The 22,129-nt window shown below is 39.2% G+C and overlaps 1 protein-coding gene across 1 annotated transcript; it reads right to left on the reverse strand.

Moving 5' to 3' along the window:
* Positions 1-167: 167 nt before the first annotated feature.
* Positions 168-19,516, reverse strand: LOC108048458 (proteoglycan 4). The gene is made up of 6 exons (XM_044460280.1): positions 19,269-19,516; positions 6,119-6,636; positions 4,575-4,910; positions 4,433-4,513; positions 1,929-4,340; positions 168-1,475 (listed from the first exon to the last, which is right to left on the reverse strand). The coding sequence occupies exons 2-6, from the start codon at positions 6,204-6,206 to the stop codon at positions 400-402; spliced, it is 3,993 nt and encodes a 1,330-aa protein (XP_044316215.1). The 5' UTR covers positions 6,207-6,636; positions 19,269-19,516; the 3' UTR covers positions 168-399.
* Between the last annotated feature and the right edge of the window lie 2,613 nt (positions 19,517-22,129).

Consider the following 22,129-nt stretch of genomic DNA (forward strand, 5'->3'; position numbering starts at 1 on the left):
CAGTAAATAATGTATTGCTCCTCATTTGTTATTATTTTATTATCCAACACGAAATTATGTTCCCATTTAATTCAAACCTCAATTTCTTATTTAATCCGTATTAAAACCACAATTGATATAAGTATTTATTATTTGTATTAATTATTTATTTAATGTATTTGGTCCTTATTATAACCTTAATTAATATATGTTATAAATGCCGTGCAGTGTATCTTATGTTATGTTTTCAAAGAAATCATTGTAATTATCTATAATACAACTTAGTGTCTAAAAAGGCCTAAACTACCCCTTAGTTAGTTACAGCTAGGGATTAGCATGCAAGCTACGAACTACTGCTACGAACTGACACTTAACCTCTATACACTCCCTGGGGGACAACGATCATGGAGGATATCTAAATTAACAGTCTAATGGGCCGCACTTGACGCCCACCTCGGTGCACTTGCATTCCAGGCACTGGCTGGATAATTCCACTATAATCCGACCCACCCGATACATGCGTCCGTAAATGTTGCAGCCCGCCAATTTCAACTGACCGAGGGGATCATCGCCCCCTAGAATTCCTGCTGCTCCTCCAGCTCCCTTCCTTTCCCCCGAACCCGAACCCGCATCCAATCCCTGAGCAACATCCTCCGGGGATGATGCTGGTGGGGCGGTTGTCGGCGGTCGTGTTGCATGTTGGTAATGGTGGAATTGCTGCGGTGGCTGCTCATGTTGCTGCTGTTGCTGCGATGCCTGCAACGCCTGCTGCTGCGGCTGCAATCGGTGTGGTCTTACCTCATAGCTGGTATCCATGAAGGGCAATTTGTCGAACGGTGAGTTTAAAAATGGATGCAGAGTGCCGCTCGTTGTTGTTGTGGTCTGCCCCGTGGTTGTTGCCGCAGATGATGCCGTTGTTGCTGGTGGAGCTCTAGTGGTTGCCGCCGTGCTCTGCCGTCGCGTGGCACTCTGGACTTTGCGTCTATTGCCGTTGGTCTGTTTGTTTTTCGTTTTACTATTTCCCTTTTTGGCCGGGGCACGTGTTGTCGCTGGTGGCCGACCTGCGGTTGATGTTGCTGGCGTGTTTGTCGTCGTTGTTGCTGCTGTTGCTGTTGTTGCTACTGCTGTTGTTGGTGTTGCCGTTGGCAGTTGCTTAAATGCCGGCACTGTGCTGCTCACTACTTCTTCTTTGGACAACTCCATGCCAAGCAGCTCATCCAAGAGCTTATCTAATTTATTGATTTCATATTTATCTATCAAGGGGGTTTCCTTTTCCGTTGTTGCTGCTTTTGTTGCTGTTGCTGCCGTTGTTGTTGTTGTTGTGCTGCTGGTAGATGACGATATGAAGGATGCCGTTGAGTTGCTAACACTGTAAGTGACAGTCTCGATATGCTCTTCAATCGGCTTCTTGTTCGCCTTGTCAACGATTAATTCATCGAGATTGGGCGACGGCTCTGTGTGTATGACATCTTTAAATGGATCGGGTGTGGTGATTTCTGAATAGAAGGAAAAAACAAAAGGATATTTTCAGTAAAATCTGGATAAAGACAGATCTCACAATCGATTGAATATGACATGCACCGCACCCTAACCAAATTTTTAGATGACGTCAATTTAAATTTGAGTATTTATTCCTAAAGTGGTACTTCATTTAGAAACAGTTTGATAGAAATCTAACAGAAATCTACAGTTTAAAAATATTGTAAATTGATTTGATTTTACAAACAAAGGCATTCGTTTAATTTAAAAGAAAACAGCCTATGTAAAAATATACATGTGCAGGATTGGTTAAGCGCTCCAGAAAACCAATTTATTTTAGTATAAATCGGAATCGATTGGATAACTTTATATTTTAAACAAGGAACCAAATAATTTGTAAAAATTTTAAGTAGTTTTAAAAAACCTGATTTCTATTCTTTAAATTAATAAAATAATTCATTTTAGCTCACCTATCGAAGCAGTATCGTTTGCCTGTGCCCCCGATGTTGTGATATCGACAATGTGTTGCGTCACATGGAAGTTATCAACCGGCCCGTTGATTCCACTTGAGGTGACATGTTCCTGAAGGACTTCCCCATCGATAACGAGTGGTTCCTTGGGCATGAAGCCCCCCTCTGTTTCGGTGGGAGGTGAGAATCCATTGTGAGCGGGCGGCACCACCGGCCGATCGAAATCGAAGTTTACGTAAGCCGCACTGCCTTCATATTTACCACCCACATGAACAACTGGTTCTGGTGCGGATTCCACCGCTGGCACTTCCACATTGAACTTGTACTTATAGGCAGCCTGATCCGGCTGGGATTGCGAGAATAGAGCTACCGAATCATCTATGCTATCATACCCAACCACATCCATTTTATCTGAGGCCACCTTCTGCTGGTAGAAGTTGGGCGTATAGTTCTCCTTAAGAACCGTTTCCACAGCATCGGTTGGCAGGAAGGGTATTATTTTTAAGTTGGGAAGACTGGGTGGCAATGTGGGTTCACCACTGGTGTCCAGAGGTTCAGCTTCCAAAATACTGGGGTTCGTCTTGATTACCAGAGGTTTTGGAGTGCTTGTAATGTAGGGCTTAGGCTTTGGCTTAAATTTTGGTTTGTCGGTGGTTCGTATAGTGGTTGTTGTTGTGGTGGTTGTTGTAGTAGTAGTTGGTTTCGGATTGGAAGGTTTCGGAGTTGTAGGTTTTTGAGTTGTTGGCTTTGGAGTGGTTGGTTTCGAAGTTGTGGGCTTCGCAGTCGGAGGTTTAGGAGTTGTGGGTTTTGTTGTTGACGATTTTGGAGTGGTGGGTTTTGGAGTTGAAGGTTTCGGAGTTGTGGGTTTTGGAGTAGTAGGTTTCGGAGTTGTAGTGGTTTTTCTCGTGGTCTTCAACTTGGGCTTAACCGTAGTACTTGGTTTTGTTGTGGATTTTACATTAGTATCCAGTATTGTTCGCTGGGTGGTGCCGACACTTGGCTTGCCTGTGCTTTTGACTATTGTGGTGCCAGTGGTTGCGTTGACCCTCTTATCCGCTGTTCTGTGGGTCACCGGCTGACCATACTTGCTGGTCACCACCAACATGGGCGGTGTCACCGTGAGGTTGGCCAGTTTCGAGTTTATACGCGTGTGAATTGGCTTTCCACTCGGCAACGGTCGGAACATGGGTGGTGCATGCACAGTGGTTGGTCTCTCAGTGGATGTGGTTGTGGTCGTTGTCGATGTGTGATTGAGTGGTTCTTCGAGCATACCAGACAAGCCATCCATAAAGGCGTTAAAGAAACTGGGTTCCTCTTTTGGTGGGGGCATGACATCCGAGGCTGGTGTTGGCCAAATTCCGGCATTCGACAAACCAATTTGCTGGGCCTCTGCTGGCAGTTCACCCACCGCCATTTCTCCATTGTCCAACTGTTCATCGAAGTCCTCTGCAATGCGTTTTATACTATTTGTTGAAGGCATCATTTCCTCGGGTTGGTTCAGAGTAGTACTAGTCTCCGAATAGGCTTCTGTTTTGGGGCTCAGCTCCTCCTCATCGGGTCCCAGAAGAATATCCATCCAGGAGAGTGTGTTCTTAACCGTTGTCGATTCAGGTTGCCTAGTCTCCTCGTGTTCCGTGGTGGGACCCAAAAGCAAGTCCAGGAAACTCAGAGTATTAGTGCTGCTGCCCTCTTCATTGGGTTCCGTCCTCATCAAAGGTGGTGCCTGGGTGGTTCTTATGCCAACAAGATCCAAATTGTTTGCCAGCATTTTGTTGTTATTACCATCTATGAATTCGAGACCTTCCCGAAGGGTGTCCATTATGCTCTTCTCACTACTGGCCTCCAGGGGATTCCCCGCAGCTGCTCTCGTGGGATGACGATCGTGAGGGTATCTCTCGGCCATCGAATTTTGGGGTATTAGAGCTGGATCCTGTTGCTCCAGAGGTTCCTCCTTGCCAAAGAGCATGTTGTAAAGATTAAACTGCCTGGAGTTGTGCGATCTGCGATAATCCCGCTGACTGCCGCAGTCGTAGCTGGATGGACAGCACTGACCCTTGGGCACCACTGGAATGCAGTTCTTCAGAGCCGGCGAGCACTTCTTCGGGGCACACCGTCGCGTTCCTCGGATGCAGAAGCATATGTCGCAGGGCCTGTCCACATCCGATCTCATCTTCTGACCCTCCGCGTAGAACTGGGCTCCTACAGTGCAGCCTCGATTGCGCTGCAGGCGCTGCGACATCCGCTGGAAGTGCTTGTTCGAGGTCTTCCTGTAGCGCACTTCCTGCGAGGACTTTCCGGAGGTTTTACTGCTGCAATCATATCTCACAGGACAACAGGTGGAATCCACGAATATGGGTTTGCATCCCTCCACGGGCAGCATGCATTTCGGCTTCACGCATTTCTCGGTGCCGCCTATAGTGGATATTGAGTAATTACCATATCAATTTTAAGTACCATTACTAAGGTATGAATTTCTAATTTTATGTTTGGTTGAAACTACTCACCTATGCAATAGCAGTAGCTGCACAAATTCGAGGACGACATAGCAGAGCCCGACTTATAGACAGTTCCATTCTTCACACAGACTGCAAGTTACATAATCAATTAAAGAACACATTCTCTTTAAAAAATATATCATTTACTCACCAAACAGATCCGTGTCGGAATCATCTGAGCGCCTTTGCAGCATATTGTCGTTCACCACCCGATCGATGGACTCCCTCTCGTAGTGATCCAAATAGGCGATGATGCGGCGCTTGGTGGGTATTTTGTAGAAGGCATCCAATCTTGCGCAGGAGAGATATGGGCAACAGGTGCTCTTCTTCTGGACCACCACACAACCCCTGGGCGGCGGCATGGGCATTTCGGGACAGACCTTCAGGCGACACACCAGCGTCTTCCGGTTACACTGGCAGTTGAGGCATTTCTCCATGCTCGGAACCACAGATTTGTCCGCGAACCAAGTGCCATTGTGATGGCAGCCTAAAGGTGAATTTTAATTCAAATTAATCACAGGTTACATTAAGAGAGGCTTTAGTAAAGTTATGGAAGAAATGAATAAAATAATTTATTGAATTTATTTGATATTGTTTTTAATGTAACCTTGTAAGCCGCTCCATATTCTGCATAGCTAATAGAACAATGAAATAATTTATTATAACTTTTCGTTTCAAGTATTTTGATTGAGGCGATAAGGATAATTGATTCTAAGTTCGCCGTTGGAGGATGTTTTAATTATTATATATTATTATTAATATTTAATATATTATATTATAAAATTTATTCCATCCATGGATTCACTTCCGCCAAAGGCCGATCTGTGGGATTTGAAGGCTTTTGTCTTGAACTTTGGAACTTTTCTGACTGAAACTTTTCTGAAACGGCGCCACAAAAATACATGGTGGGCTCGTAGGTACAATGCCAGCATGTTCATTACCCTGCCCTCGGGTTTTCAGTGCCCTGAAAGGTTGTCCTTACAGTCACAGGATTTCACTGGAGTCCCAAGAACAGACTGAATTGCTGTGACCACATACGGGTAGATTGAAACAATAATTGGTTTTCGGCTACAACTACCTACCATCTTCTTGTGGTTAAGTTGTAGTAAAGGTTTTTTAAGCAATGATTTGTGGAGCTTAACGTGTCATTGCGGAAAGGTTGTTTTATTGAGTTTAAGGTGGATAAGGTAGACAGTTACTTTAAAATAATAAAAAATTAAACTTGAAATTTTCAATGAACATTGAAACTTTTCAATAAAACAAAATTATCTTATTTTAACATTTTAAGTATTGCTTAAATTGTATTAAAAAATCTAGAAAAATTCTATAAAAAATACAACATAATAATTTTCCAAGGAAATATAAATAGTTTTAATAATAGCCTACAACAACTGACTAACTTTACTAACCATTAAATTTTTGTTTCATGACATACATACATATTTAAATAAGACAAGACGGTTTTACAATTTGCAATTCATTTTTTTTCAGTTTTCTTAGATTTTTGTTTTTTTATGAAACTAGAATCGTAATCCTAACAAATTAAATCAAAATATTCGATGCCAAGTTTTCCACTTTATCAGGTGCTTTTCCGCTAGAGTAGAATCGGCATCTCACCCAATGCCACACATTTCACAGAGTTTATCCGCTGGCCCCGTACCGCACCGTACCCCGCACCCCGCATCCCGCACTCACCTGTATTCGGCGTGATAAACGCGTCCAGCTGTGCGGGCCAGAGCAGAAGTAATGCCGCCGATAATATGCTGAGTAAGCGCAGCGTCATCTTCGGTCGTTCCCGTTGCGTGGATGCCGCCGAAGAGCATGAATAATGCAGCAGAGCCGACTTTGGACTTGGGCCGGCGAGGAGTCCCCCGACTCGTGGTCCCCCTTGGTATATCGATGGATCCCAGATGCGGCAGGGCAGCGCTCCAACTTGTCTGCCAGCGACCGTCCAACACTAATGCTCCGAATGTGTGTCACGCAGGGGCAACTTTCGAATGACAGCGGCGAACGGTGCACATGCCCATTTGGCTTAGGCCAAAACCAAATTAAGCCGAGCTGGAAATTACCCGCACAATTTGCCCGAGCATTGCCACAGGTCGTCGTCGCTCGTTGTTCGTTGTTGGCTTCTTGTCGCCAGTGCCAAAGTTCTGCCACACTTTTAATGAACCATATGCGCGGCGTTACAAAAAGAAAATTTGTTCGCTTCACAGCTGCAAAGATAGGCAAAGTTGGAGACGGAGATGGGGGTAAGTGGTGGTCATTAGTTATACGATGTTGGATAATGTTAGCGAAACTATGCAACAGGTTGCCCGGGCCAACTACTTCATTTGAATAAGCATTTTTAGAGAGCTAAATTGACGCGAGTACTACAAGATGTGCGAGAGATTGTTAAGATTAGGTAAGAAATAATATCAAAGCAACTCAGGTAAAAGCTGAAAAGTTGGTTTAGTTCAACTTAAGAACCGCAAACTAATTGTTATACGTTAATGTTCAACCGAGTTTTTAAACAAGTACGTGTGGAGATCGGGACAGGCCTACATTTTCCTTTAAGTTTTTTAAATAAAAGGCAAATTTTGCAAATAATTTGCTTTAGTTTAGCGGTGAATATAATTATTTTATTTATTATTTTATTTCTTTAATTTTCATATTAAATTGAATGTTTAAAAATAATTTACTGATCTAATTTTTAATATTTTAGTAAATAATCATATCAGTCATTTAAGACTATTTATGACGATTAATGGAGCCTTTAATCAAAGCGAACTAACTAGCCCTTCCTTTTTTAGATATATGGATTAATAGTGTTTAAATAGATTAAAATTCACTTGAACATATCTTTCCAGCTGGCTCCAGCTTTCTATTCTCACTTAATCCTCTTAAAGTTTCGGTCAAAACGTAACTGAACACGAAACAGATCTTTCAGTATTTCCTCCTTAATCTACTCAATAACTTCACACAACTTTATCGCTTTGTTTATCCATTTTCCCCTGCATTCGAGCGCTTGGCATAAATTCTCACACGAAAATGGGCCAAACGCAAATGCTGCCAAAATCCATCAATAAATACACAAATAGGGAAGGCAATGGAGTCTCAGCGACACCAAGCCGCAGTCATAAATTATACTACTCAAAATGAGAGGGGCTCCAAGAACGGGTCTGGTCGACGAAGAAGAGTTCTGCCCCAAAGAATCCACTTCACACTCCTCGAAATCCAGCCAGACGCGAGTTGCATGCAAACGCAACAACTGGAAAACAGCCAAACAAACATGAAAATCAAATAAAGCCAGGCGAATGGCGGTCATTGCCAGCGAAAGATCCACCGACTGCCAGACTTCTGGCCACCGACTTGTCCAAGAACCATCCCCATCCGACGGGTAACAGCCAAGAGCCAAGAGCCAACTAGCAACTAACAACAAACAACAAACAACAATGTTGTCCACGGACCACTCCGAACTGGCCACTGCAGCCACTTTCATTAAGAACGTGATTAGCAGCGAAACTCACTGGCATGCAAATGCAAACGAAAATCTGGAAAGAACCATGAAGACTTTGAGGTTCTATGACAGAGGACTTTGGATACTCTGTTAAACATATAAATTGATCATATTGAGTAACTCCATAGATAACCTTTGCGGAGATAGTTTACATAGGAGTCAAAGTTTAATTAAATTCAATCATATGATGACAATCTTAAATTTTTTTATACATTCAATGAATGTACACTCAGCTGTTACAATATCAAAAATCAATGTAAAATATTAAATATTTTTTTTTAATAATTTACTCTTGGAAATTTTCACAGATTAATAATATTCGCGGATAAATGTTGTTAGAAATAATTAAACATATGTACATCAAATTAAATCAAACGACATACGATTTCTGTTGAACTAATTTATTTAAAAACCTTACCTAAACAAAATTTGTATAAAATGTGATGTGTTCACAAGTGAAATATAACATGAAAAGAAAGGACTAATGACAATTTTGACTAAGGAACCATAACAAATATTAATCCAAGTATTTAAACTACTGGTCAGGAAAACCCATTCAAAAGCAATAAAAAAACATAATTTAACAACTTATTAAATTGGAAAACCTCTCCTGCAGCAATACAGCAATACAAGTTATTGATTAATTTATTTAAATAATTTATGAAAGAGTCAGGGAAACCCATCCAGTAGCAATACCCCGACTGATCGCTGCAGGAACTCAAGCTCGAATGCGCAGAGCTTCTTCGCTTAATTGGAGCTCTCTTTGCATACTGGATTGGTGGGTCCGCTTCGGCTGTCTTTTGGCCTTGCACAATTTAGTCGCAGCAGTCGGTTCTCATGACAACTTTTAATCAAGTCATTATCTGAATGTCAGGCCACTGCAGATCTATGCTAGAGAAACTTTCACGAGGCACGAAAAAAAAGCAGAAGTCACAGAATAAAACCAAACGGCAAGCACCGAAAAGAATTTCAGTTTCACACAATAAATCAGCTGCAGTTGACTTTTATTTTGTTGTGGTTGACTCTGCTTTTAATTGAGAGCCACTTGTGGCTCATTTGCATGCCAACGTCGTGTACTTGGCCATGAAAATGGAGGCTTAGAACACTGGCATTACTGGCAGCAACAGGGATGAATTAAATCGAGGTGAAATCTCTCTTTCTCTGAGGTTGGCCTAGGGCCTGAATTTGCAGCTGGTGAAATCCCCGGCTTAATTACAGATTTTCCAAAGGCGATTTGCATCGGGGCCGGGCCAAAACATAATTCCATAATTTTCGCAGAGGAACTCCAGCTCGCCACGCACTCGCAAATGGTATCAAGAATCTCTATGGGTATCCCACTATATTCAGAACGTGTGTAAACCCAGTCGCCTCATAAATAAATTACAGTAATTACATGAGCAAAGACAAAACCGAACCGAAAGAAAGCGAGGCTGTGGGAGCAAATGCCACTCAGGTGTCCAAGACCGAGAACCCCCATAATGGGGCCAAGCAATTACGCCCAGACAACTTTATTTATACACTTCATTTTTATTTTGGCCTTTCCATACACTGAGCAAAATTAATCAAGTCATTTATTATACTGCCCCCGGGATCCGAGCGAAAGTGTTGAGATCTAAAAGTCTCTGATTGCTCGATTAGTTAATCACAATGAAGAGTTAGTTTGACTTTTGCAACCCAGTTTACGGGGGTTTTGAAGAAATTAAAAGTTTTTAGGGTTTCAGTTTCATTAACCTAGTTGGAAGAGCTTCTATAGAAGATATTCGACAATGGTTTTAGGAGATGAACTCAGCAGAGAACTGTAAATGCCCTGAAAGAAATGTGTGAATAATAGAATTTCACCATCGAAAGTGAACCAATGTAGTTTTGGCACATATTTTAGTTCAGGATAAGAGTATTTGACTTTGAGATGTTTATCGACAAATGAAAAATTTGGTACAGTTTAATACGAAGAGAATATTTCCTCTGACTTTCAATAAATCAAAAAAAGATATATTCAAATAAAAGTTAAAACATTAAAGAAGCGGTAAAATATTTTTATTGAACAATAAACAATGTACAGAAATCTAATTTAATTAAACATTAACCGTTAAACCAACACAAATCTCTCCTCGGAATTTAACATCTTTATTTAGCAAAAGTGAAGACACTGATGTTCAGCCAAAGAAATCAACCCAATTAACTAGTTCCACTGTCCCGAATCGCCACAAAGCCACTTGGCTGACAATAAATTCTCTATTTGAGCCAAAATAGAGCTCCAAGTCGAACTGTAGCCGTGACATCGATTCGGCAACAATAAAATTGGGTATTGAGCATTCGCATCTGATAGATACTTTGTTAACTCGTCCGACCATTTGACACAGTAGCAACGCCCCACTGACAGATTTATTTATCTGGCTTTTCGGGAAGGCGATGGAGAGCACTCCCTCCATATTTGGACGTTGATTTGTGAAAGGCGAAAAGCAAAACCAAAGTCGAGTGCAACATTTTGCGTTGTTTTCAGTGGGCTCCAGATCTAGGCTTTGTTTTGTGACTACTGGGCATATTTTTGGGCGCATTCTAAACTTATAATTTGTAACAACTTTCACCGGCCAATCGTGGCAGGCACAACTAGCACTTAGGATTATGTAAATCTCGCCCAGGCAGAAAATCTATTAACAATGGAAAGCTCTGGAAAGAGAAATACTTCGCTCGAGATTGAGATCTGGGCCTATTTTCACTTTTGCAAATTGTCTTAGAACACGGAACATGAATAGAAATCGAAGTCAGTGCGAGTCAATAAGCGATCATTGAGAATTGAAACGTGAGCATGACTACACTAGTCAGCAAAAGCGGCTTGTCTATGTCTGACCCTATTCTTGAAATCGTTTTTTTTTAATTGTAACAATTGATAATTAAGCACGTTCTTTATAAACATTTATTTTAATGGACAAACAAAAAAAAAAACAAAATGTTCTTAAGCTTAATTTGAACTACAATTTATAAGCATTCATTTGTTTAAGTACTATTAAACTTTGGTAGCCATATTAACAATATATCATTATAAATATCAAGAACTTTTCTGATTTAGATATAATTTTTTGCATTCAGGTGTAATTGTCTTTCCTTTCTCAACAATTTGTAATGCTTTTAATAACCACATTTGCATATGAGTTCGTGTATGCGGCTTCATCATAGAGTGAAATTTGTGTCATTATAATTGAAGAAATGCCAACACGCTTCATCTTCAGTTTCACAGCAAGAGAATAAATTTGGCAATACTTGAGCCATTGAAATAATTCCAGCATGAAGCACACACTACTCTGCTAAAAAAAGCTAACAAAAAAACCTGACTTACAGACTGCCAGAGCCATCAACATGTGTGGCTCATTAAATATGCTGCGAACACACAACAAGTACAAGAAAAGCAGCCGAGAACGAAGGAGTTTGAACAATTTTCATGTCCAACTCTATTGATGCAACTACTTCTTCTGGAGGTGTGCACAAAGAAAAGTTTTGTTCAAAATGTAATAAGTTATTCGTATATTATAATATTAATACATTCAATGGAAAAACGTAGTAACAATTATTTTCTAAGGCAGCAGTCAATAAATATATTATGATATTATTTGTGTCATGACTTTTGCGACCACGTTAGTAAAACCTTAGTTGACCTTTGTATTTTCGAAATATATTTTTAAAGCACGATATACAATATGAAATAAACAAAATATACGTTTTACTTCGAGGTCAAAAAAGTAGGATATGTAATGGGGAAATATATCTGGTAAGTTTACCTTGCTTTAAATACTATTATTTAATGAGCCAAATATGCCGATCGTGAATATTTAAATTGAGATAGCATTCAATATCTATTATATCTGGTAGATCTTTAAAAAAAAAAACTTAAATTTTTGTAAAAATGTAAACAGTAAGTTTAAATTTGAATGTATTTATATTTTGTAAAAATCTTTGTTGTTTTTAATGATGAAAGCAATGATATATACATTTGTTATATCGATATGGTTTTATTCGCCTTACATTAATGGAACTAAGAAGGTTCAAAGTGAGACATTTGGTGTAGGTAATTTGGCCAGGTGTACCCATATACCTCTCCCTGGCCGCAGACAAATGCCTGTCATTTAGTGGACGTCAAACATGTTCGACCTAGCCCCTTGAGCACCTGATCCCCTGCTCCCCACCTCTGCCTTTTTCCAGCCAGCGATCGACGATCTGGAGTGGAGGCAGTGCCTCACCCCTCACTCCTCGCTCCCCTCCCCTCTCCACAAGTTATTAGAGCCGCGAGGGCTCAATAAATGGGCGTCGTTTATGCACCTCATCATCAGCGATTGCACAGATCGCAGCTCTGTGTTTTTATTCGCTGGCCCTGCTGTTGTTCGGCCAAGCGGAAGTTGTTAAATGAAAAGGCAGAAAGAGGCATGAAATGGGAAGAGGTGTCGCCGTTGCCTGAGCGGAACGAGGAGGAAATGCTCTTGGAGGAAGCTTATGCCCATGGACATGTCCTCGGCGGAGTTGGTGTCTGGGAGGCGGAGATGTCATGTTAAAGATTCCTGGAAGCCGCGAATTCGTATGCTACACCTGATTTAAAGAAGTTGGAATAATAAAAAAAAAACAAGAGAGAACGCTATAGTCGGGTGCCCCGACTATCAGATACCCGTTACTCAGGTAAAGGGAGTGCGAGGGAGATGGAGATAGAAACTTTGATCACGCATAACTTTTTAACGAATGGTCCGATTTGAAAAAGTTCTTCTACATTTTGATAGGTATTGATAAACACAACAAAACTGCATTTTTACTTTTCCGAAATATTTAAATTTTTAAAATCGTATATAAGCGATTGTGGGCGTTAAAGGGGGCGTGGCACCTTTTTGAAACAAACTTGCGCTGCGTAGGAACTCCTAGAATCTGCATGCAAAATGCCAATCTTCTAGCTTTTATAGTTTCCGAGATCTCAGCGTTCATACGGACAGACAGACAGACAGACGAACAGACAGACAGACGGACAGACGGACAGACGGACATGGCTATATCGACTCGGCTAGTGACCATGATCAAGAATATATATACTTTATAGGGTCGGAAACGCTTCCTTCTAGCTGTTACATACTTTTGCACGAATACAATATACCCTTTTACTCTACGAGTAACGGGTATAACTATGCTAAGAAAAGCTTTAAAAAAATATAACAATAGTGAAACAATTTATTTGTTAAACCGTTTTTAAGAAACAAAACTAAACTTTTTAAAACAAAAAATCTAAACACACAACTCAATTATGTAAATTAAATTTCCATAATATTATAAACAATCATATTATATAGCTGGTCGATGACCCTAGTTTCTTGTACTTAAAGTTTCTTGTTAGTCTTTATTTTATAAATATAAAATTGTATATGTATGTTAAAAAATAACATTTTTTCAAAATTTGTTAGGTTTCCACTAAAAGATCATACCTCAACACCTACCTTTATTCCTTGTTTTCCTATAGGAACCCCAATGAGCTGGCTCTTTCGTACCATTAGTCATAAAATTTAATTGAATTTCTTTTGGTCAGTTAAATGAAGTAATAGTTAACTTGTTAATTAGGGGAGTCCAGAGCAGTGCTGTTACGTGCAGGCCAAACCCTCATCCCGCAAAAGAGATAACTAAACGTGGATCGGGTGAAAGTCGAGTCAAGTCGTCGTCGCCTTCCAACATCTCCTTCACTCTAATGAAACTAGAACAAACTGCACGATTGTGGCAAATGGATACAAAAATAAAACTGCAAAACTGGGAAAGGTTTTTGTGTCGTCCAGCTAGCACCTTTCACAAAATCCGAAGCCATCAGCGAACCCACACCGAAATAGCTCCGAACAATCAACTGAAAGTTCTTAATACCCTTAAGTACTTATTGGCAAATCGATGTCGCCCTGTTCTAGTTCTATTAGAGGGAAAATTATCGATTCGTGATTCGGTCGGAACAGCGTAATAATATTGTCAACATGACAGGCTGCGATTAATATAGACCTCATATTTATAATGCATAAATCATGCAGCAGACGGAACGTGCGCTTTTGTGTTGCATTACTTTTCCCACAACATAATGATGCGACTCCTGGGGCAAATTCTAAGTGCCTTGTGCTGGAGATGGGACTTTGAGACCCTCTTTTGTACTAAACTTTATGTAACTTATTTAAACTTAATATTGACAAAATATCCCTTTTCGATACAAAGCTTAAAAGATGTAGAATAAATCTCTTTAAATCGTTGCGTTCTATATATTTTTGTACGAGAAGTTACTTATTATTAGAAACATTCAGTAAAAATAAAGGCGTGTTTTAATCTATTTTCCCTTTATTCACATTCCTTATAACTTATGAGGTCAACGTCAAGATATTATAGTTCATAGAAAGCAACAAGATATATTTTTTGAATATAAGAAAACCCCTTTACTGCCTCGCAACACGATCATAATTCCGTATAATTCCCGCCCATCTCTAGGCCAAAGCCAACGACCGGACAGGGTTTGTGGCAAACTTGTTCTGACTTTTGTTACAATTGGTGATTCCTTTCTTTTTTATTCTGCTTTCTAGCGCTGTAAGACAATGCACCATAAAACTGCAGTGGAGACCTGATCGCTGTTTTGCCCGCTTGGTTCCCACTCCACCCATTTCCATTTCAGTTGCCATGCAAATTTCTGCCTTGTGTTGTTTCCCCGTCTCGAATGTTTTCCTCTTTCCGGGCACATTTGTCAAGGTGTCTTGTAAACAAGGAACCCAAGAAAAGAAACCCAAAGAACCCAAAGAGCCCAAAGAACCCAAAGAACCAAGCACCGTTAGATCAGATGCAGACGGAGTGCTTATATAACGCATTGCGCCAACCGAATTTGTATGTTTTATTGGTTACCTCTTTAGGCCATAAATGGTAGTGACAAAAGTCGGAATTTATGGCCCGCTGACAGTTCTGATAAATAACCCAGGGCCCGGGTTTGGCTTAGTGCTTTACGTGTTGCAGGGGGGGAGAGCACCTAAGAGAGCCATAAAAAATGTTATCTCCGACTCTTTTCTTGGGGCACTTAGTCGTGAGGAGCCTGGAGTTAATTAGCAGGGAATAACTTTCTTTTAAAATTCCTCCTGTTTCTGGGAGTAAGCCGTGAATGCGTTTGGGAAAATGTGCCTACAATGGCTGAGGAAAATTCATGGGTTCACGTTCTATTGAAAAAAAGAAACACATCTCATTGGGGTGATGATTTATTCTCCTATTTATTACCCCTATATATTTATGTTGGAGCCATCCGACCAAAATTTAAAAATGCTTTCTTTTATATTGTTATTAAAGTTATCTCGTCCATCTTGCAGCCATCGCTAAACAAATTTAATTAATTGTTTTATTTAGTTTTGTTTACTTAAGAAATATTTAAAGAAATATACTAATTGATCGAAAAATTATTTTATCATTATTTTGTTTATCATTTGAAAGGAAAAAAAATGTGTTTATATTCTTTAAACGTATAAGTTATCGGCTCAGAGAATATTAAGTACATATGTTTTATTTAAAATTGGCGTGATCACTCAAAAACTTTATTTAGCAAGATTATTATAATGAATAATCAAATTAAAAATGTAACTACATTATTTTTACTGGGTTCTTTTTCAGCCTTTCAATGCGCCCATACTAATGACATAACACAGGTCTTCATCTAATTTCCTCATTTTTTGGTGTGCACTCGGTTAAAACGCATAATAAGAAAAGGTTTTTCTATGTAAGTACTTTCGAATTCTAAATATTTTACCTTAAAATTTTAACAACATAATATTAATATCAGACATAATAAATCTGTAGATCAATGTTTTTAAAAATTTGAGAAATCAATAAAATTGTAAATAAATCCTGTTTGTTTTCTGTGTGCTGTTCTGATTCTGTTCGGATAGTGGAGACACAAAAGAAAGAGATTCTCCTCATATGGCCAGGCTCAGTTGGTTCGGTTTTTTCGCTGCTTTATTTATAAGAGCACTCTTTTCAGTTGGTTGCCCCACCGTTTTCAATATCAGATTACGTGCGGGCTATCTTTTGTTGTTGGTCGGGGATGGGGGCTTTCCTTAAGTGCTGCAGCGCTTTTTGGCATATCAGATGTTGCTAATGTGGCTCAGCTAACTGGGGGCTCTAGCGCTCTACTTGAAAGGAGAGCTTAGATTCAAGATACAAGATACTTTTTTCGACCTTGAGATGGCGGTCGAACCTAAGCTCCCGGCCCTGATAATCGGATTTGTGGCACACCCCGTTCTACAAGATCATCGCAAAATGCAGTGAGAAGTGCACGGATGACCAGGGGGCATCCAGGAAGTTCATTTAATATCCTAAAGATGATCGGTTTTTTATAGCACTATGGAAGCCTTGTGCTTTGAACTTGATTATAAAGAAGTCGTTAATTAGTTTAGGTTCTTGCGGAGTTTTTAAAGTTTAATTAAAAAGCTTATTAACTCGAATTAAGCAATATTATAGCCAATGAAAAAATAATAGATATATATAATTAGATATTTCATAATAAATTGTCCAGGCTAATAATATTTCCCTAAATTAAGAAAAAAAACTAGTAAGGTAAACGGAAATACTCGATATGTAACTTAAGATTTAATTTGCGAAGATTTTACAATTTATCTTTCCTCTGAAATGTATTTTGCACGGAATTCAGGTCATGTAAGTCCCGCCTATGATGTGTGTATGTATATAACTGTAGTGTATTTGGAGTTCGGTTAAAGACCTTATATGGCCTAATGAAGCGTTCTTTCCGTCTTCGGCCTTTAACTTGTAGATTTCCTCCATTCCCGGGTTCTTTTTCTTACATTTTCAATTGCAGGCAATTAGCAAATTCTCTTTGGGCTTACTGTGATGACCGTCTAACGTAAAATGTCGTCTTACACTCGAGTTTTATAGCTTCCGGTTTGCATTATCAAATATTATTGGTGTTGTTCTACCGCTTCTTATAGCCTTCATCTTCTTCTTCCTCTTGTTCCTCCTGTTTGCAATTGCATGTCGTCACGTCAAGCTCCAAGAAGTGGCAAGAAGAAGCAGAAGAATCGGCGCAGCAGCTGGTGAAAAAAACCCTTGGCTATCTAATGATGATCATTAGGAGCGGTACTGTAATCACACAGAAGCCGAACTCCCAGCTAAACCTAAAGCCAGTTCACCTTCTTCTTCCCCGACTGCTTCTTTTTGTCAACATGAAACGGTAATTTCTTGAACAAAAAATAACAACAACATTACAGGCAGCAGCTGGGGAGCAAAACATTACTCTAAACATTTACAGAGAAAATAAAAATCTTACTTAAGACCCTAAGTTTTCCAGAAACGAGCGTCACAAAACGACATATTTAAACAAAATTATAAAAGTATATTTAAATAAAGTGCTACAAGAACAGATACTTATTTAATATTTTCATGAAAATATGTCCCATAAGCGGACTTAATAAATACATTTTAGAATGTAACTATGTAAACGGTTGTCTACAAAAGGTTTTGATTTATATTAAGCTTGGAAGCAAAATGTAAAGCACGCAGAGACATGTGAAATCGGACTTAACAATAAAATTAAACTATCGCACAACCTAATTAATTAAAAATCAAATAAGGAAATTCTTGACTCCTAAATTCAGTGGCTTGGGCGCATTTAATAAAACTATTTTATAATGAATGCATATTATATAGAGCTTATACAAAATAGAAAACCCACAAGCCAGGTAAAATTGTAGTCAATGATAAAAATACACTTCCGCCTATTTTATCTATTAAACATAAAATTGTGACTGATTTTTTGGCTCGATCAAAGCCTGAGTATTTTTTTCTGCAGTGTAATTAAAGCCAATGCAACCTACATTCTCTCCCTTGAATCTCCACACTCTCGGTCTCTTTTCCTTCTGGTTCCTCTGGTTTTTAAGCGCTGAGTGCGTTTTTTGCGGCTGTGCGACCATTGTAACGGCTTTGATTAGTCTTAGGAAGTCGCCTAAGTTTTGTCGTCGTCGCGTTGGGCTCATCTTCCCCCGCTCTTCCCCTTTTTTCACAGTGAGCCCCACTGATGCGACTTTTTCTTTGCTTTGTTTGCCTCTGCTGCTGGCATTTTAACAGTTAAATGCTTAGTTTACATCATTAGCATTCCGTTTCCAGATATTTTCTTCTCTTTTGACTAATAAATAAGCAATTTAGTACCTGCTTCTTCTACTGTCGCCGACTATGAACTTAATTGGTCATAGTGAGCATCATTAAATTTGCATAGATTTGCAGGGAATAGAATCATTTGATTAACTTTGTACAGTTTGGATTTTAATTTTCGTTGAGGAAGGGGAAATCAAAAATCTGCATCCCCACCTGAAGCTTAAAATTTTAATAGAAAGTGATCAGGTTATTTGAGAACTCTACAGAAATAAAAAAAAAAACTCATAAAATATTTTAAATTATAATAAAAAACACATAATAAATTTTGATTAAATATAGAACTAAACACAACCCTTGATATCTTTAAGTATTGACTAACAAATTGAAGAAATCATATGATTAGTTTTTCCTCAGTCATTACACACTCCAGAAAGTTCGTTGCCTTAGTCTTTTGCTTGTGTTTGAAAATTATAAATTTTCATGTTCCCTTTACGCTTTGATAAATTCACGAGCTCGTTATCAATTTATAGTTATAATACTCCCTACTCCAGAATATTTGATAAATAAAGCTGCAACCTTATTATAAGTTTCTTCCAAGAAATAAATTAAATTGTAAATGTTCTTTACCGCAGTCATTACACCCAGATTAACACACAGGAATCATTGCCTTCGGCCAGTTCGTTGCCTGAGTCTTTCGTTTCTGTGTGATTTAGCTTTTGTTTCTGTCTCCGCAAGAACGAGTGCACTGAAGCATGGACTTTCGGCTCCGGCTGCTGGTTTGTGTGTTTGTTTATTTATCTGTCCACCAACTCGGTGGGTTCTATTAACATTGTAAACAATACCGTTAACACGAAGCGACACGTTAGGAAAAAGCATTTGGCAGAGGGAGCAAAACAAATACATGAAATGTGCCGCAAGAATTTGCCAAGTTGGTGGGCAAAGAAGGAAAGCCGACTTGCCAACTGCATATTTTACCCACCCCAACTCCCCTTGGCAATGCATCAAAGAATTGAACAACAAGAACAGCTACGTAAAACAGCGTGAAAAAGAGGCGACAGGAAAAACGGTTTGAGGAAAACACTTATTAAATTTTAGCATGCCCAAAGTGTGGATAAAGGTGGCGGGGAGGCGGCAAAGAACCGCAACAGCGACCGCAGCCACAACTGGGAAGTGTCCGTGTTTGCCCAGCGATGCATTCCTGGAGTTCCCCGCAAGTGCACATACCTGTCTAGGGTGAGGTCTTCTTATATCCACTGAACTGTGAGGCACCGAAACAAAAATATATGACTCCACCGATTGCTATTCTGTCGATTTTTCTGTTTGTTTATGCTTGCACTTCACCGCCACTCGAGGGTTCGGTCATCCTTGACCACAAGAAGAGTCTTCAAGTCTTTCAGTCTTTTTTTTTTTTATTAATTTTCTACAGTCTCCACACTCCGTTTTCCGTTTTCTCGTTCTGAACGCGTCGCGTGCTGATCCCCAACTGAGGCCCAGCAACAAGTTCGAGTTGCTTTTAAGAAAAAGCATTCGAAAGAAAGTTGTCTGCATACTGAACTCTGTTCGAGCGCGCCAAAGATTCTCGTTCGAAAGCTGCAGCGAAAGAGATTCTCTCAAGAGAGAACCCGCTAAGAGAGTTCCCTCGACCGAAGGGAGATTAATTACTGGTTGTTCGGCTGATAAGCTTGAAATGTCGCTAGTCCGCAGTTTGTTGGCCAATTAAAAATTATATTTCGCTTTAGATTTGTCCACGCGATTGTGTAAGGTTCGCGGAACGATTGCAAAGATTGATTTTTCATAGGTATTTTTTTGTAGGACACCCGACAGTTTATTAATAAGGCTTGAATGAACTACAAATTATGTTAAATGATAATCATATATTATAAATATTTCATAAATATTATGACTTTATTTAATTCATTGTTCATTTAACATAATTATTAAAAGCTATTCAAGGCTTTACAAAGTAGATTTCAGCATGCACTCGTTGCTTTGCTCCAATAAACATTTACTTTTTAAACTTATAATTTAAAAGGTATGCATAAAACCTTTAAGATGCAACATTTTAATAATTTGTCTAATTCCAATAAAAATATCTACCTAACTCAACAACTTTTTATTTATGTTTGACTTTTATTTATGGCTTACTCATTTCAATATTCCGATCCCCTCCTTACCAATTATAAAATCATTTTTAGTTTTCCGACCACAGAAACCAGGCAAGAGAATATATAACAATAAATTCGTATGTGTGTATATATAAAATACCATAAAGCACAGACATTCATTCCGATGCCAAATGCCGACGCCAATAAAGCCCCCAAGTAAACAATTCCAGGCATTACTCCATTACTCATAATGGCGCAGCCAAATGTCGCGGTCGCATCCTCATCCTCATCTTCTCCAGCAGAGAAAAGGAGAAACCGATTGAGGGAGCAGAGGGAAGGGAGCGGCACGGGATTGGAGAGACGGAGGAGCACCCGCCCATGTTGTTCCCCAGGTTGCATAAATCTGTTCGATTCATAACACGAAGATTGCGAAGGAAGCAAAGAGATCTGGCCTTACCTTGACTTTGTTTGAATTCTTTTTCCTTTTGTTCTGGCCGAAGATGTGATCTTGGTGTTTATGTAAATTAAATATTTGTAGGTATTGATAATATTTATTTTTTCAACTGATACAAATTTTTATTTATTTTAAACCATACACTCTCTAAATTTTAATAAATTTAATTGAACAAATACAAAAACGTTTTATTTTAATTTGGTAACAAAAAATGGTTTCTTGAAAACCGAACAAAATTGCTTGTCTAATTTTTGTAAAGCTTTTTCAAATCTTTAATACAACAATTTTTTAAGTAATTCAAATTTTAGATCAAAAAAGTAATACAAGCTTTTAATTATTTAATTTCAAATTTTTTAAATGCATTTTAGGTTACTATCTAAAAAATAAATAAACTGATCTAAATATTATTAATTAAGATCATATTATCAAGTGCCACTATCTACGATATTAAGATTTATGATAAAATGAATTTCACAAGGCAATTTCTCTCATGATCGAAAGTAGAATTTTCTTGTTAATTTTTTAAGGTAATAAAAGCTTATCTACAGACGTGTGACTTTGGTATATTAAGTTGAATGATATGAAAATCTCTCTATAAATTTATAAAAATGGCATAACTTTAATAAATTTTTGACCAGGCAATGAAGTCTCTGTTGCATCTCTGGTCTTCACAGTCTGGTTCGTTTATCAATCTTGTCTTCATCGATCGCGTCGGAGATTTTGTCTGTCTGGTGTTCGCGGGTCCATCGATGGGTCTGTTGTGCCTCTTGTTCTGGGGCATGCCCCACTCGGTCTCCCTGTTGGTTCCCGTTGAGTCGTCGCTTTGTCTTGACTCCTGGCAGGCCGGTTCGTTCGGACTCGAAGTATGACTTTGACTCGGAGGCGGGCCCGGGCTGGTGAATAAAAACAAAATAATATAGAATGAAATATTTATCGCCATTAGAGCCTGATTAGCTGCGGGCGTGTTCTGGTCATCGTTCTCCGGGCCACGTTCCTCGCTCTTGGCCACCTCTACCCCCTCCCCTGCGAAGTTCTGGGGCGCGAAGCAGTTTTGAGGGCAGTTAATAAGCTTTTCTGGTGTGATTGTGATGGGAAATTGATATGTTCATTCAATTATGTGCCCTGGTCGTGTCAATAAACTGATTGCGATCGTGTCCAGCAACTTGCCGACCAATTAGCTCCCCAACGAGACCTGCGCGATCAATTTGATTGATAAAACGTAGGCCGGTTTAGGAGGAGTGGCTGGGATGAAATGAAATCTGGACGTGCTGAAGCCCACACCAAAATGAGCAGAATTGAAAAGCAAAAGTCATCTCATGGGCTAAGTGCGATGGCTAGAATAGCTCTACTAATGGTGTTGCAATTAGGAAATGGAAGTTTTATCCGAAATTAGAAATATGGTAAGAAAAGATTAATTAAATATATTGTTGACATAAGTTTATTTATTTTCGGAAGATAAGTTATTTTTAAACTTTATAAATTATATTTAAGCTCTTGTTGGGGTATTGTTTGCCAGTGTTCTATGT

The sequence above is a fragment of the Drosophila rhopaloa genome, unplaced genomic scaffold (genome assembly GCF_018152115.1).
Source record: "Drosophila rhopaloa isolate 14029-0021.01 unplaced genomic scaffold, ASM1815211v1 contig_2, whole genome shotgun sequence".
Classification (NCBI taxonomy): domain Eukaryota; kingdom Metazoa; phylum Arthropoda; class Insecta; order Diptera; family Drosophilidae; genus Drosophila; species Drosophila rhopaloa.